Source organism: Muntiacus reevesi, chromosome 5 (genome assembly GCF_963930625.1).
Source record: "Muntiacus reevesi chromosome 5, mMunRee1.1, whole genome shotgun sequence".
In the NCBI taxonomy this organism is placed as follows: domain Eukaryota; kingdom Metazoa; phylum Chordata; class Mammalia; order Artiodactyla; family Cervidae; genus Muntiacus; species Muntiacus reevesi.
Window position 1 is genome coordinate 75493029 of NC_089253.1, and position 18328 is coordinate 75511356.

Consider the following 18328-nt stretch of genomic DNA (forward strand, 5'->3'; position numbering starts at 1 on the left):
ACAGATATCACCAGCAATTAATTGGAGAAAGCTAATCAAGATGAGATAATAGAAGGTCAAAAACAAAAAAAAATCTGAAAACATAAGTAAAGCCCTTGAATATTTTTGCAAAAATGACTTTCTTTAGGATCACACTAGAAAAGTCCATCATAACATTAACTATATAGTATAGTCTCATACCGCCTTGCAATTTTTAAAGAAAAATTATGTGAAACAAGCAACCAACACTTGATTCACTCTTCTTCCATCTTAAGAATTTAACACACAGTAGCAACCATAACATGAATGTTTCCATAATTTTGTTTCACTTTTCAAGATTAAACCCAAATAAAGCCTTTTTCTCCCCACCCCTGCTATCTCTGAAATGTTCCTCCTATTCTAGGTCAATTCATTCTACATGGCCTTGTTTTTCAGAAAATAAAGAACCCTTATATGATGAAATCACAAAGAAAAATATTCACTCACACATCAACATTTAGAAAAATTCAAACACAGACCTCAGTTCATAAAAGTGAATCATTACAGAGAGACCCTAGACCCTAGAATATTGGTTAAAAGTACGGGCTCTGGAATCAGACTGCCTGGGGTGAAATCCCAGTTCACTGTTTACCAGTGGGTAACCCTGGGCGTTGGAGAAGACTCTTCAGAGTCCCTTGGACTGTCAGGAGATCCAACCAGCCCATCCTAAAGGAGATCAGTCCTGGGTGTTCATTGGAAGGACTGATGTTGAAGTTGAAACTCCAATACTTTGGCCACCTCATGCAAAGAGTTGACTCATTGGAAAAGAGCCTGAAGCTGGCAGGGATTGCGGGCAGGAGGAGCAGGGGACAAAAGAGAATGAGATGGTTGGATGGCATCACCGACTTGATGGACACGTGTTTGAGTAAACTCTAGGAGTTGGTGACGGACAGGGAGGCCTGGCGTGCTGCGATTCATGGGATCGCAGAGTCGGACACAACTGAGCGACTGAACTGAACTGAACCCTGGGCGAGGTTCTCAACCCTGAGACTCATCTTTCTCACCTACAAAAGGAGGCTAACAACTGTTTCTACCTTATAAGTTGTAAAGGGGAGTATTAAATGATTATATGGGAAGTATTTCAGGCAGTAAGTACTCAGTAACTGTTAGCTATTACATTTCAACATCTAAGAAAACTGAGGAATAGAAATCCCAACATTGGAAATGAGTTATTAGAGAAGGAAAAACTCAAAATCAAAAGGTTTATGTTTAAATATAAGTATATATGTTAAATAAAATTAAGACAAAGAAAAATGAGAACAGATATATACTTACAGCAAAAATGAGCTGAAAATTTAATTTCTAAATATATAACTTTTTAAAGGTACAATGTCAAACCCACTAAACTATAAACTAAAGTACGGCTGCACTTTACTAAAGATAAAATTTTTAAATCTGAATATACAGAGACAAAAAAGAACAGAAAATTCCATATTATAAAGGGGCCAATTGCTCCAGCCATATTAATCCATTAATTTAACACAATCCTAATTAAAACTCCAACAGGTTTGGGAGTGCAATTTTTTATTTCATTTTTGCTTTAACTGATGAAATGATTCTAAAACTAAACTAAAGGAAAGTATCAAATAGAAAAGCAAATAAAATTTTGAAAAACAATAAATGAAAAGTAACTTTCCTTTCTAGATACTAAAATATACTATAGAATCAGAGTAATTAAGACAGTGAGGTAATAGCCTAAAATTAGACAAATAACTAATGAGTCAAATAACAAATGCTATTATGACATTAATAATAATGTTAACAAATAAAACAGAGCTAAGTATTTATGAGAATTCAGTATACAATGAGTATGACATTTCAAATAAATGGGAAAAGATAGCTTTCGGCTTTCAGCTAGGAGGAGGCGAAAGTGCAACTTTCTTCGGTCGTCCCGAATCCGGGTTCATCCGACACCAGCCGCCTCCACCATGCCGCCTAAGTTCGACCCCAACGAGATCAAAGTTGTGTACCTGAGGTGCACCGGTGGGGAAGTCGGTGCCACGTCTGCCCTGGCCCCCAAGATCGGCCCCTTGGGCCTGTCTCCAAAAAAGGTCAGTGATGACATAGCCAAGGCAACTGGTGACTGGAAGGGTCTGAGGAGTACAGTGAAACTGACCATTCAGAACAGACAAGCCTAGATTGAGGTGGTACCTTCTGCTTCTGCCCTGATCATCAAAGCCCTCAAGGAACCACCAAGGGACAGAAAGAAGCAGAGAAACATTCCCAGATTGAGGTGGTACCTTCTGCTTCTGCCCTGATCATCAAAGCCCTCAAGGAACCACCAAGGGACAGAAAGAAGCAGAGAAACATTAAGCACAGTGGAAACATCACTTTTGATGAGATCGTCAACATTGCCCGGCAGATGCGGCACCGGTCTCTAGCTAGAGAACTTTCTGGAACCATTAAAGAGATCCTGGGGACCGCCCAGTCTGTGGGCTGCAATGTTGATTGCCGCCACCCTCATGACATCATAGATGATATCAACAGTGCTGCAGTGGAGTGCCCAGCTAGTTAAGAACTGCAAAGGAAAAAGAAAAAATAAAGGATCATTTGACAACCAAAAAAAAAAAAAAGGGAAAAGATAGATGTTTCAACAAATGATGCTGACAACTAAATGTTTGGTATTTAGTCAAGTACTAACCTCCCATCTTGCACCAAAATAAACTTCAAGTGGCTTAAATTTAAACATAAATGAAACCAAAAAGTAACAGAAGAAAATGTAGGTGAATACCTGTATCATTTTAGTTTGAAAAGGAATGGCTTGACACCAAAGGCAGAAACCACAAAGGTAAAGACTAACAGAACTAACATGAAACTTTAATGCTTCTATACCAAAGCAAAATTAAAAGGTAAGTGCTCAATTTGTTTATAAGATACATACAATTGGACTTCCCTGGTGGTCCAGAGGTTAAGAATCTGCCTGCCAATGCAGGGGACGTGGTTTGATCCCTGGTATAGGAAGATGCCACATGCCCTGGGGCAACGAAGCCAGTGTACTGTAACTACTGAGGCCAAGCTCGAGAGCCTGTGCTCTTCAACAAGAGAAGCCTCAGCAATGAAAAGCCCACACACTGCTACTACAGCGGAGCCCTTGCTTGTCACAACTAGAGAAAGCCTGCACAGAGCAATGAAGACCCAGTGCAGCCCTAAGTAAATAAATAAATGAACTTTTTCTTTTTAAAAGAGATACATATGGTTGATTTTGATTCATGTGTGTGTAGTCTCCTCCCATCCTGACGCCTGACTTTGGCCAAGAAGGCATTAGGGAAGAGGATGCAGGCAGAAGTTTGGTAAGAGCTTGCAACCTGGTACTACTAAGTAAGAGACAAAAAGACATAGCACATGAACCTAGTTAAGAAATGAAAAGATACAAGTGAGTCCAGCGGAACTGACCAGCCAACTCATACATGTTTTGCTAGGTTTTGAGGCAGTCTCTGATACCACATTAGATAACTGGCATAAAATATCTACACCACAAAGGGTTACCTTTTAAAGATGTTATAAATCATTACAAGAACAATTAAAATCCTATTTGGGAAACAGGCAAAGGACACAGAGACAACTCTGTCAAAAGAAATGTCGAATAAACACAAGAAGAAATATTCAACTCTACTATCAAAGAAACACAAATTAAAACAATGAGATAACACCTTCTGCCTATCAGATAGGCAAAGATTAAAAATGCTGACAATGGCTTGAGTTGGTCAGAGTCAGGTGAAACTGGCACGCTCATCCGTTGTTGTTAATTTGGTAATGTATACCAAAAACTAAGAAAATTCCCTTTGGTCTGGCAATTTCATTTATTATTCACTCAAATATTGCATACTCACAGAAGCCTGTGAATTCCCATATTCTAGGAATTAGAATATAGTCAGATCACACAGGACCTACTAATAATTTTGGTCTTATTACTAGGTTGAGTTTTATCCCAAGAACACTAAGATGACACTGAAGGCTTTAGCAGGCAAGAACAGTATTGGATTTCCACTTTAAGACCATTCTAACTGATGTACGGAGAATGTGGCACAAGAACGGAAATGAGAAGATACCAACTGCTCCAGTCAGTAACAGTGGCCTGGGTTTCAGCAGTGTTGGTGAGGCAGAGAGAAGCAAAGGGAGACCTAACAGGACCTGCTGATAGGAAAAAGTAAAAGAAAAGGGAAAAATAAACACTCTCCAATTTAATCCTATGAATTTATCCTAAAACATATATATCTGTGCAGATTTAAAATATGACATGCACAAAGATATACATACCCAAAGATGTTCACAGCAGTATTTTTTATAAACAAGGAGAAAAAATCTAAAAGTCTACCCCTGGTGGCTCAGTTGGTAAAGAATCCACCTGCAATGCAGGAGAGCTGGGTTTGATCCCTGGGTTGGGAAGATCCCCTGGAGAAGGGAAAGGCTACCCACTCCAGTATTCTGGCCTGAAGAATTCCACGGACTGTATAGTCCATGGGGTCACAAAGAGTCGGACACAACTGAGCAACTTTCACTTTCAAGAGATTAAGTAGATTAAGGTCACCCAAAGCATAGTGAAAATACCATGCAGTCACTTAAAATTATTTTAGGTTTCCATTTAGTGACAAGAAGTGGAAAACGGCCAGTTACAAAATACAAAATTTTGTTTCTAAATAGTATGATCTCACTTTTACTTAAAACACACTCATACACCCACAAGCACATTTATGTGCATTATAGGGGCTTCCAGGTGGCACAATGGTAAAGAACCGACCTGCAAATGCAGGACGCGTAACAGAGGTGGGTCCAATCCCTGGGTTGGGATGATCCCCTGAAGACAGAAATGGCAACCCACTCCAGTACTCTTGCCTGGAAAATTCCATGGACAGAGGTGACTGGCAGGCTACAGTACATGGGGTCGCAGAGTTGGACATGACTGAGGATGCAAAACATATGCCATATGCATTATGAGAAGTCTAGAAAGCTATGTATCAAAATATTAAAATTCTAGATGGTTTAGATTTAAGTTATTGAAATCTTTATACTTTCTATACCTTCTAAAATCTATGTAGAATCTGTACTGCTTTATAATGAAAAGAAAAAAGTAATTAAAACAAACACTGACCAAACCTTTGTTTCGATAATAGTAAATTGGGTTCATTTTCTTAAACCACGGCAAATAAGAGACTAAAAAGAGATGAAAGTAAATGAAATGAAAACTTTTTTGATCCATAAACCTTAAATTACTTTAAAAAAAAAAAAAAAGGAATGGACACAATTTGCTTGCAATACTAGTCTAACGTGAGATGAGAATTTGGAGTAGATGAGGAGGGGACTTCTCAAAGCAAAAGCAGACACTCAAATATAACCAGTATTTTACATCACAACACCTGCACAGAAAGATCAGTTCATTGCACAAGCAATTTGGATTCTCTTGAGATTTGACCTAAAGAGCTATTCATTTTATTTCACTTTATGGTCTGAGGTTCTTTATGAATCTTCTTCCCCACCACGCTCACACACATAACAACAGATACGAAAAAGGATAGGAGTGAGGACCTGGGCAGCACAGTCAGTCATTTTGACTTCATTATCATTAGACATATAGGTTTGTCAAGACCAGATGTCCTAGAAGGGCAAAAATATCATCAAGGTTGATGACACCAAAGACAAAACTTTCTCTGGTATTTGAGATTACTGTAAACAGACCCAAGAAAAATCACTATCCAGATTAAACAGGTTTCTGAAGATTCTGACGGACTTGTTTCACTGATATTATCAGTGACTTTAGTCATCCTTGTTGTAACAGAGCTACCAGAGAGATGGCTGCTACCTGCGCATAAAGAACTCCAAAATTTGATCAGGCCTCTCAGAGGCACCATTAAGTAACGTTTCCACTTCAGGACTCCCACCCACTTGGTTCCCTAAAGAGAAAAGCCCAATGGTTCTCTATCTTCAAACTCTCTTCTTTAGAAAACATGAAGATGTCAATTTAAAATATTAGTCCAAGAAGAATTGCTGCTTTTGAACTGTGGTGATGGAGAAGACTCTTGAGAGTCCCTTGGACTGCAAGGAGATCAAACCAGTCAATCCTAAAGGATATTAATCCTGAATACTCATTGGAAGGAACTGATGCTGAACTTCCAGTACTTTGGCCACCCGATGTAAAGAGCTGACTCAGAAAAGATCCTGATGCTGGGAAAGGCTGAGGGCAGGAGGAGAAGGGGACAACAGAGGATGACATGGTTGGATGGCATCACCAACTCAATGGACATGAGTCAGAGCAAACTCCAGGAGATGGTGATGAAAGGGAAGACTCGTGTGCTGCAGCCCATGGGGTTGCATGGAGTCGGACATGACTAAGCGACCGAACAATAAAGTATATTCACAAGGTTGAACAATGATCATCATTGTTTAATTCTAGAATATCTCCCATCATCCCAGAAGGAAACCCAATATACATTGTGATTTTTAAGATATATATTTGGTCTTCCTCCAGTTTCACGCTCACAGCTCCCCCAACCCTTGAATTTCTGAAGGAGAGTGATAAAGCTGTCTTTTGGTTATGTGAATGAAGTAACTTTCAGAAGCACCCAAGGACTGGGGCTGATGCCAGAAGGACCAACCAAGTAACCAGAGGGTTGGAACTTTCAGGGCCACCCCCCTACCCACTCCATCCTATCTCCAAAGATGAGGAGTGGGGCTGGAAGTCGAATCAGTCACCACTGGCCAATGGTTCAGTCAATCATGACAATGTGAAGAGGCCTCTACAAAAACCCAAAAGAATGGCTTTCAGGCTCTCTTTTTTGAGAGCTTCCACATCAGAGAACCAGAACACTTCCATATGCTACCATGCCATGACCCAAGTTCCACAAGGACAGAAGCTCCTTTGTTCAGGAACTGTGTAGCTCTTCATTTGGCTCATCCTCTTTAATATCTTTTTTAATAATAAAGGAGGAATCTAGTGAGTAAACAGCTTTCCAGAGATCTGCAAGCCATTCTAAACAATTAATCACACCTGAGGAGGGGGCTATGGAGCCCTCTGAGTCACAGCCAGTCAATCAGAAGTACACGTAACAACCTGGACTTGCGACTCATCTCTGAAATGGAAATGGGCTTCCCTGGTTGCTCAGTCGGTAAAGAATCCGCCTGCAATGCAGAAAACCCAGGTTCAGTCCCTGGGTTGAGAAGACCTCCTGGAGAAGGGAATGGCTATGCACTCCAGTATTCTTGTACTGAAGTATTCTTGCCTGGAGAATCCCATAGACAGAGGAGCCTGGTGGATTACAGTGCATGGGGACACAGTGTCAGACACGACTGACACCCTTCCTGAAATAGAAGATGGGTCTTGTGGGACTGAGCCCTTTAACAGGTGGAATCCAATTCCATCTCCAGGTAGGCAATGTCAGAATTCAGTTGAATTCTCAGACACCCTGACAGAATCCAAACACACACACACACACATATACACAGTGGAATGGGGTTGGGGAACCCTCTTGCACATACTCACTTCCCAATCTTCCTTTACGCTCCCAAAACCATAGCAAATGTTAATCTTCTTCCTGTCACAAAAGTCTTTTTCTGTGTCTGACTTCCATTCACTTAGCATGTTTCCAACCATGTTCCTTTTGGCTATTATGAGTAATGCTGACATGAACATTTGTGTCCAGTTTGTATGGGCATATATTTTTATTTATCTTGCACATACACCCTGGAGTGAAATTTCTGGGTAATCTAGTAACTCTATGTTTAGCACTTGTTTTCTAAAGTGGCTGCACCATTTTACATCAGTTTTCACATTCTTAACATAAACTTAGGAGATGTAAGACTTCCACAAAAGTAGGGGATTTACTCTTACCAAGCCCATTTTACGTGCCAAATGTTATGCCAGGGTTTTAAATAATTTCTGATTTAATTCTCCTTAACAACTCTATAATGTAAAAAAATAAGTCCATTTTATAAAAAAATTCATATCTCAAAAATTGTGATCTACTCAAAGTAGGTTTATAACCTACTTTGAACTCAGGTTGACTTTAAAGCCTGTCCTTTTTACCCTCTTATATGCAACACTTTGGCCACCTGATGCAAAGAACTGACTCAATGGAAAAGACCCTGATGCTGGGAAAGATTGAAGGCGGGAAGAGAAGGTGACGACAGAGGATGAGATGGTTGGATGGCACCACCAATGCAATGGACATGAGTTTTGAGTAGGCTCCAGGAGTTGGTGATGGACAGGTGATGTCCATGGGGTCGCAAAGACACGACTGAGTGACTGAACTGAACTGATGCAACCTCTGTACTGAGACATATGCACAGTTTCATACCAAAAGGATTCTTTGAGAAAATAAATGTTAAGCTTATCAGTCATTATAAAACAAAAACTTCCCAATGTACAGAAATTTCTAGAAAATGTAGGAGGTCTCTTTCATAAATCAGTTTCATCATTTCATCAGTAAATGCTTTCTTCATGTAGAGTTACTTAAAACCAATCAATCTAAAAGTCACCTAAGTATTATACAGATTCACTTATTCCATCAAAGCTGTATCCACTGACCAAAAAAACCAGGCTATCTTCTGCTATGGGCTGAATTATTTCCCAGAAAAATCCATATATTGAAGCCCTATCCCCTCTTTGACTATATTCGGAGACAGGGCTTTAAGAAGGTAATTAAGGTTAAATGAGGTCATAAGGGTGGGGTCCAAACCCAAAAGGATCAGTGACCTTGTAAGAAAGGGGAGAGACCTTTGTCTCTCTCTCTGCCATATGAGGACATAACAAGAAAGTGTCCAAAAAGATGGCAGTCCTACCAGAACTGGCCATACTGGCACCCTGATCTCAAGATTTCCAGCCTCCAGAACTTTAAGAAAATAAATCCCTATGGGATTTTGTTATAGCACCTTGAGCTAATAAACCTTTCTTCATGAATATCACAAACTATCCAATTATTGGTATTTTAAGCACTAATAAGGATCAAAACAGTCATTAAGCAGAGTAGAAATCAGCTAAGCCAACAGACATGTAGGCATTTTGAGCTTGTTGCTCAAAAATATTTGCAAGTCCCAGGATCAAAGAAACTAAAAAACAGAATGATGGCCATTCTGTTAATTCAGAATTGAATGAGAAAGTCAAGGAAACCCAGTATCTTCCAAAAGGGCTTTACAGTTAGACAAACCTGAGTCTGACTCTTTTTGGCCACTTTGAGCTTTCTTCCGAGAAGGCAATGGCACCCCACTCCAGGACTCTTGCCTGGAAAATCCCATGGAGGGAGGAGCCTGGTAGGCTGCAGTCCATGGGGTCGCTAAGAGTCGGACACAATTGAGCGACTTCACTTTCACTTTTCACTTTCATGCGTTGGAGAAGGAAATGGCAACCCACTCCAGTGTTCTTGCCTGGAGAATCCCAGGGACAGGGGAGCCTGGTGGGCTGCCGTCTATGGGGTCGCACGACAATGGGGTCGCATGTCTATGGGGTCGCACGACTGAAGCGACTTAGCAGCAGCAGAGCTCTGTGTTTGAGTTAAGAAACAAGCTCTCTACCTATTCTTGTGTTCAGGATGCTTGTTTTATTTGAATTAAATAAATTTATTAACATTTATTATATGCTGAATACTATTTTACATCCTAGAATACCCAGTATGGCTACAAAACATTATAGGTGCTCCAGAAATGGTGGTGCTTATTGTTAGTGAATAGACTCTGGAAAAGGACACCCCCAAGTCAAGCATTTATATAAGCACCCACCTTATGCCAAATATTTCGCTGGAACCCTGAATATAAAAGCATTTTTATATAAAAGTATATAAAATATACTCTCAAGGAGTTTACAGCAAAGAGGGACAGAAAAATCCACATCATTATAAAACAGTGAAATAAATGCAATGGCAAAAAAATATGCAAAGGACGTAGTAACACAGAAGAGAGCTGGGATGTAGATAAATCAAGGACTACTTCTCAGGTCTAACAAGGAATTCTCTCCCTGATTTCTATTCCAGAAAACTTCATAAGCCTTTGTTTGAGGAAGCATTCACTGAAGTACAGCCTCAGCTCAGACTCTCTCTCTGACTTTCACTTCCACTCAGTTTCATCCATCAATTCAGAGAAATGAGAGAAGTGCATGGGAAGAACTGAAGTCTTTTTCCTCCCCAACAACTGCATAAAAATTGAAATCACATTTTCCCAAACCCTTCTTAGACTTATGATGAAGACTGGGTGTTAGACAGAGAACAGATTTATGCACAAGGGTGGGGGGTCGGGGCGGAAAGGGTGGGATGTAGGGAGAGAGTAACATGGAAACATCTATTACCATGTGTAAAGTAGATAGCCAATGGGAATTTGCCATATAACTCTGGAAACTCAATCAGAGCTGTGTAACAACCTAGATGGGTGGGATGGCAAGGGAGGCTCAAGAGGGAGGGGACGTTAAAAAAAAAAGAAAAAAAAGACTGGTAGTTTCACAAGTTATACAGTCACCCCAGATTTAAGCTGTGCAACCAAAAAGATAAGTAACCAAAGCTGTCAGTTGAGTAAGTAATATCTTCTATACCAGCCAAATGGGCCCGCCAGTTATTTCAGTTATTCCAACTGGACTAACTGAAAACCTTGACTGCTGTAAAAACCAGGACCTTTTCTTCATTAATCCACATTCTTATTCATGATGTATTCCTTAATACCTACAAGGCAAAACAATGCCTAAATACAAAGCACTGACATTCTAAAAAATGAAAATTTGGCATCTGCTCCTAAAATTAACCCCTGTAAGAAAGCCACACATCCAAAACCTACAAGCATAAAGCAAGATCCATGGGAATAGAGACTACTATTATTATCCTTTCACGGGCTCTCACTTGACTGTTGACACAACAATCCTTGAAATAGAATAATCTCCATATTTATCAGTTTTCTCCATTAACAAGTCAGCATATAAAACCTGGATCTTCTGAGCTTTAGCTATGCCACACTCTTAAAATGTGTATTAAATTTATCATTACTATAAATGAAGGTAACAAAATCACAATAACTACTTCAAAGACTAAACATACACAAGGAAAGGAAACAAATATCGGTTTCCTCACCTATAAAATAAGAAGACTGGGCTAGATCACGGATGGTTAAATAAGGCACATACCAGGAAACACTTTATTGCCATTCTGTACAACCCTCATCGCAATCAAACATCAGGGCCCTTTTTCACAAAACCCAGAAATGCAGCTATGCCCTTTATCAATATGGCAGCCACTATCAACTGGGAGTAGATAAGCAAAATACAACCTGCTTACCATCCTTGAACTAGATGAGGTGAAGCAAACTACCCAAAAGGTTTACCTTACAGAACTAAGCCTTAAAACAAGATGAGTAATGTAACTGTATAAGGTTTACAAGTACACAATACACACTCTCTTCTAGTCAATATTATCACTTGATCCTTAATACCCAGTAAATAACTATCCCTATTTTTACATATTTTTAAATATAGATCAGTGAAATAAAGTGATCAGCTCAAGGTCATCCAGCTAATAAATGACTTGGCTGAATCCTCACAACTCAACTACACCTTTTTTCCATGAGAACGTCACAGAAGAGTGAGTGGAATCCTAGACTATTTAATACAGATCTAAGAATGTCAATCCGAAATCTTCTGAGCTCTCCTTAACCACTAAGCTACATGCAACTATCTTATATCAGACAAGCTTCTCCTTCTATAAAAAAAAAAATTTGAGTAACTAACCAACTAAGCAAAAATGTAATCATTTAAAAGGTATATGCTATATTAATATTACACATAATCCCCTACCTCTATCACAAATCATCTTATAATTTTCAATCATTACATAAATGAAAAATAAGAATAGAACAAAAAGTCGGGTGTTCCACTAACAAAAGTATCAGTTTTTTAAGTCTCAACCCTCTCACTGTTTTGTATAAGAAATACATGTTCTCATTTTAATTCTCATCTGTTTTTAAAAAAAGTACTAACAAGTAATTCTATACACAGCTTTTTAAATGTGTAGAATGCCATTAAGATTGCTTCAGGAACAGGATCTCAGAAAGTTGGACATGACTGAGCAACTAAGCACAAAGTATTATCCCATTCCCTTCTGCAAAGGAGTTATTACATTATACCAATGAGAGTGCCATTCCTGAAACTAAAGTCATCTGAGAGATCTTATCACAAATGCCTAGACCGCAACATATTTATCACAGCCCCTCTTCAGAATTATGACCAACTTAAGTGGAAATTTCCTACCCATACACTCCTATTTCTGGATGGCCTTTAAAGCATCAGAACTACTCATAATTAGAGAGACTCAATTTAACAGTGTAACATTTATGTCCTAGCATACTAGAAAACATTGAGACCAAATCAATATGAATATAACCTAAAAAGCCGTTTCTTACGCACCAAAATATGCCATAGCTTTTTGCAACCAGCACTTTTTACTTCCTTACCAGACAATCCTGCTTTTACAGGTATCTAAGGAAACGTGAATACATATGAGTCGCACAAACCACCTACCAAATAATCCAATGCCTTCCAAAGTGAAAAGCTGATCCTCTTTTCTGCTTGTAAATTATTCACAATTAGCCTACAAAGAATTACTGTAGACTACTTTAACAAACTTTTCAGACCTGTGTAGCATCTTCTATATTTAAGCTACTGGGAAGCATCGGTGTGATTCCTCCCTTTCTACATTTAATAAGGAACAGAGCAGAGTAGGAAAACAGCTTAAAAGTTACAAATTACTTCTTATTAGAAAAGGAATTTTTAAGTGAAGATATAATTTACCTATGACAGGTTGATAACTATACATGATAGTGATCAAACTTCACTGAATATTTTTTAATTTTTAAGTTTTTTCTTTTCTTTTTGGTTCACAGTCTTTGAATCTGACAACTTTACAATCATTTCATTTTAAAATAACTCACTTTCATTGTTTTACATTTTTCAATGTTGGGAAAAGTTTACCCAAAGTTTGGAAAAACTTGATACATTCTGGTCTCCAAGACCCCTGTAAGCATTAAAAGTTACAGCAGAAATCAATTTATTACAAGACTTAACATTAACAATGCTTTATTATAGTTTCTGAGTTTTCAAGGACTGCAATAACTTGATTCAAAAAAAAAAAAAACCTACGTTCAAAGGCATGGCTCAAGTTTTTCAAGCCATATTTTACAAAGTATGCCATAATTACATTTTGCACTATCTATACTTGAAAATAACTTGTTTGTGAAATCACAAAGGAAAAGGGGTCACTTAGAGAGAGCATTAAAAACAAACTTTAAAGCCTTCAAATAAAGCTCCATAACTTGAATCAGAGATAAACAATTCAAATTCACAATAAGCTGAAAGCTATATCACAAATATATATTAAAATAAAAACCAAAATGGGAAAGTAGTGTTCAATCTTGATAGGAAAAAAAAGTTTAAAGTGGAAACTACTTAAATTGAGAAAGAATTCCAATGACATGACATTTTCTTGCCAAAACGCAGGAATGTGTAGATTATATCATTCAAATCTCATTGTATTACATTATAAGGGTCTTGGCAACGGTTAGCCATTAATCTTTTAACACAAAGGAGATTCAAATCCGAACGAACTGTTAAGACTATCTCTTTCAGAAGACAGAAATGGAGTAATTTACTTTTTTCCACAATTGTTTAACCTAAAAGGAAGGCCTTAAGGATGATAACGCAGAATGGATCAGCCTTCAGTCTACCAAGTCCCATTTCTCACGAAGTCTTGCACCAATCCGAAAAGAGGAGCTTATGGACACAAAACACAGGAAAGGCTGAAAAAAAATCTCCAATGAATGACACACCACATCATGGTTTATTCTCTAACACAATTGGAGAAACAAACACGAAAAATATCACACCATATGTTTCATCGTATCAATTAAAGTAACATTTTACGACGGTACATTCAATTCTTTGGGGCTGAAAAAATAATCTAGCTTCTGTGTTATTGATTAGAGAGAAAAAGGAAAAAGGCAGCTGCTGCAATGCAACACAGGCTGCTAGAGGAAGAGAAAAGGGTTTTCCAAACAAATCCCTCCCCCGCCCCCGTTTACACACCCCGAACAACTTACTTATCGCAGTCTTTCACTGTGTCCCCCCCCCAATATTAACGTAATAAATTCCTTCCCTTCCCCCACCACCGTGAAATTTCACCTTTCTGAGCTCTTTCACCTACCACTACCAGAGCACTTTATTCCCCACAGAAATTTCAGGTCTTTCAAACTTTTATCCCTTTTTTTTTTAGTTAAACACGAGAGTTCTGTTATAAAAGTGAACGAAATTTTTACATAGAGACGGAAAAATACCTGTTTCCCAGCAACAAGCACGCTTCGATTCTCGAACCCCTCCCCATCTCCCAGGTCTGGCTCGCAAGGGCTGGGGGGGAGGGAGCCAGGAGCACATTAAATTTAGGAAGGGAAATCCTGGGCGCAAGAGGAGCATTTGAGGAAAAACGGGAGAACGTCGAAAAGAGGAGCCCCCCCCTCCCCAATAAGAGGGGCTGGGGAGGATTACAAGAAAGAAAGAGAAATGAGAAGGGACAAAGGGGGAGGGGGGAGATAGAGACCGGAGACCTGGGAGACGCGCCTGGCCGGGAGAGGGAAGGCGGGGTCCGGGGAAAGACAGGGACAGGGGTCGCGGCTCCCGCGGCACAATGGCCCGCCGGCCCCCGCCCCGCGCGCCCCTCACCTCATGGTGCCGGCCGCGCCGAGGCTTCCCCAGCAGCCGGGAGACGCGGGAGGCGCCGAGCCGAGCGGGGGGGTCTCTCCTCCAGGGGCGGGGACGCAGCTCGGGGCCGGCAGACAAGTGTCCAGCTCCTCCTCCAGGCGGCCGCGGGGCTACACCATCTCCTCGCACAAAGCCGAGGCGCCGGTCCGGAGCGGGAGAGGAGCGGGCGAAAGAAAAGCTGGGGAGGGGGCGGAGAGGCCGAGGCGCCGAGTGTGGGTCCCGCGGCCGCCGCAGCCCCCCACCTCCTCCTCCTTCACCTCCTCCTCCTCCTCCCCCGGGAGCTTCTTCGGCCGCCCTCGGAGGGGTGCCCGCCGGGGCCGCGCGCCCGGCCGCCGCTCCACAGGCTCGCGCCCCGCCGCGCCCGCCGCCGAGGCCGTGTGCAACCGGCAGCTGCGGCAGCCGCGGGAGGAGAGTCGGCTCGCCGCGAGGAGCCCGGGAGGAGGCGGGGCGCGCGGCGGAGGAGCACGCAGGCGCCGCCTTCCTCCCCTCCTTCCCCCGAGGGCGAGGGGGCGGTGCGGGGGGGGGGGGGGGGAGGGGAGGCAGGGGGGCCGGGCTCCCCGCGCCGCGCCGCCGGCCCGGGACCCCGCCGGCCTGCGGGGAGCCGCGAGGGGCGGGAGCGGGCTCGGCGACGGCGGGTTAGCAAAGGCTCTTTGTTGCTTTCCCACCCCGCCCCCGCCCCCGCTCCCCGGCCCCCTGGGATCAGGGCTGCCCACACCCCCGCCTCGGGTTGTCCTTGGCCGTCGCCCCCCCCCCCGCCCCCGTCTACTCCCGCTCCCCTGACCCTGGGGGAGCTCCCGGGCCTCCCCCGCGCCGGAGCGCTGAGTGCCCAGACTGGGGCGCCAGGACCTCCCGGTGCGGGACCTGCCGGCACAGGCGTGGGGAGCCGGGAGGCGGCGGTCGGGATGCGTGAGACTGGGCACTGGGCCGGGCCGGAGGGACTCCGGATCTGCCCGTCCGGGTGCCCTCGCGCGGGGCTTGTCCTCAGCTCGCCCTGTTGCTGTATCTCACGACCCGGACCTGCCAGTCGTTGGGCATCCCGGCCAGCCCCACGGCCCGCCCCCGCCGCGCGCGGCTCCCGGCGATTCCCCCGGGCTGGGGGGAGGGGTGGCGTATACATGTAAAATATGGTCATCATTGTTCGCGTCGCTCCTTTTCTTTCCGAGGAATCCCAGTGTGCTGTACCAATGTAACGAACTAATAGGCACACCATGTATAGGGATGACTTCATCCCCGAAAGAACGCGGCCAACTCGCGGGGAAACGCAGTCACCGGGAGACGCGCGAGGCATCGTGTGCAGCAGCAAGAGTGCAAGAAGAGAAACGCAGCTCGGGAAACCGCTTTCTGTCGTCATTAGCAAAAAGGGAATTCCGGCCGCAACAGGGGGATAAAGGGTGGGAGACTCGGTGTGGGGGTGCAGGGGGACCGTGGGGGGATACTAATGATGTAATGATGGTTTTTAATTTTCCATCATTGGTTTGGTCTTGAAATCACGTTTAAAAGGTAAAATGTAAAATGCTGGCGAAGCAAACTCATTTAAAGTCAGTGGCGTTGGGGGAGGGGGGAGTCCATCCAGAAAGCCAGGATTTATAGTAGTGGGAGTTTTTAGGTATCCAGAAGCAAATCCAAAAATCAAATGAAAAATTAAACTGGACAAATTGCAGGCCTTTTGTAGTCCCACGGAGAAGTGTGTGTTTTTTAAGATGACTGAGAAGGAAAAGGTCTGTTGCTACTGGGTCCGTATGACTGGAGAATCTAATCCAAAATGGAGGACCTGCCGTGACTCCGGAAATCTAGTAGAAAGTTTTGGTGTTTTATAAGATGGAGGTACAATTCAAATTATAGTTTTGATCATTGAGATCATATACACTTCCAAAAGAAAAGTGAACAGGTTACAGTCATACTTGGTGAATGCCTGACTTGTCTATAATAGAACTGTGTGGCCCAGTTTTTACTATAAAAAGGTTTCAGATTCAATACCAAGTTATTTTCTTTTTGGAACCTGCAGCCTCTAACCAACAGCGCTGTATACTCAGTGACCTGGAGTTATGGCACAGGACCAGAGTGGCCTCAGGTAGTAAAAAGGCACAGTGACTTTGCTTAGACATGGTGTGCTTGAACACTAATTTCCACCCACATGTCTAATTACATCTTAACTATCACAGTGTATTTTATTCAGGGATCTCCAAGCACTGCAGAGAAAACAGTCTTGCCCATCAAATGCCCTTGCTGCCACATTACAAGTAGAGACAGAAATACAGAATCCAAGAACTGGATGAGTTTGTGCAATCACCGCAATTAAAAACCAGAGCTACTAACTATGAGGCTCATTGTCCTATCCTAAGCACTCACTGTCATTTATGTAATTAAAACACATGCACCTCAGATATTCTCCAAATTAACCAGAGAACATTTGCTGTGGAGGTTTTTTTCTTGGAAAAGTAATAAGACATGTTGAACCATCTTGCAAAAATATTAAGAAGAGGTATTCGACCAGAAAGAATTCACACCAATTTGCCTTAGTCCATTCATAGCAATACAGTAAATCCAGCAGAGCTTATGTTTCAGGGAAAACTCTTACAAAGGGCCAAAAGGGGTGGAGATGTTGCTGTAATGACTCAAGCTATCTCTTGCCAGAGACAAGAGGCAAGGATAAAAATGCCTTACAGATGACTCCATAACCTACTTCTCATTTGTGCAAGTTAATCCATCCTGCGCTAAATAAGTGATATATCACATCATCCTTATCCTTCCACCAAGTGTTCCGATGGTATGGGCACCAAATTAAGCAATCCAAGTGGAAAATGCTGTTCTTATTTTCTATGTTTATTAAAAATGTACCAGCCAAGAATTTTGGCTGGCTACAACCATTTCCATACTTTTGGATGGCAGCCCGCCAGCTCACAAGTTGATCATACCATTGCCTTTGGATTTAGATGTTGTGATGGGTGGCCTGACCTCCAAAGGTCATTCAGTGGAAGGGCAATTTGTTGGCTGTGACAAAATATTATTACTTCTTGTTCATATTTGGTTTAACAATAAAAGAGAGGAAAAAAAAAAAACAATAAAAGAGAGCAAAAGGGAAACTTGAGCTGGGAATTCACCAACTAATTCTGGTCACAAAAGAAACTTTGTGGAATGTGTTACCGTATAGAATAAAAGAATTTTAGAGATGGAAGGAATCTTAAGTCCAACCCACTCATATTTTCAAAAAAGGAAAGTGAGGCCCAGAGAGGTTAAGTAAACTGCCCCACAGTCACGCAGTCTCTTTGTGGTAGAACAGGAACTTACACCCAGGATTTCTAATTATTGGTCCATTACTCCTTCTACCACATCATACTGCCTTCCTAGGGCATAAATAAGTGAGTTAGACAGTAAAATGTAAAGCTGCTTTAAAATTAGCTGATTTTATTGGCTTGGCTGAATGGTGAAAATCGCTTGCATTTTTCTCTCACAAGGGTTGCTCAGCCTGAAGCCCAATGCCTGGCCCTCAGGTAGGCACGTGGATGTTTGGAAATAAATGAATAAATAAATGAATGACTGCTCTAATCAAAGATGAAGAGGAAACTCTTCATCAAAAGAAATACAATCTCTTCTTAGCACTGA

The 18328-nt window shown here is 42.0% G+C and overlaps 1 protein-coding gene and 1 pseudogene across 7 annotated transcripts in view; one reads left to right on the forward strand and one right to left on the reverse strand.

The window, feature by feature from the left end:
* The window catches only part of ENAH (ENAH actin regulator), a 158209-nt gene extending 143022 nt beyond the window's left edge, over positions 1 to 15187 (reverse strand). Inside the window, exon 1 of one of the 7 annotated variants that reach the window (XM_065935545.1) lies at positions 14687 to 15187. In XM_065935545.1, coding sequence (XP_065791617.1) covers positions 14687 to 14691 — 5 coding nt within the window. In that variant the 5' untranslated portion in view covers positions 14692 to 15187. The remainder of the gene's footprint in view (positions 1 to 14686) is intronic. The other 6 variants (XM_065935539.1, XM_065935540.1, XM_065935541.1 and 3 more) reach the window with 6 other exon arrangements.
* On the forward strand, positions 1715 to 2564 carry LOC136169051 (large ribosomal subunit protein uL11-like; annotated as a pseudogene).
* Positions 15188 to 18328: the final 3141 nt, after the last annotated feature.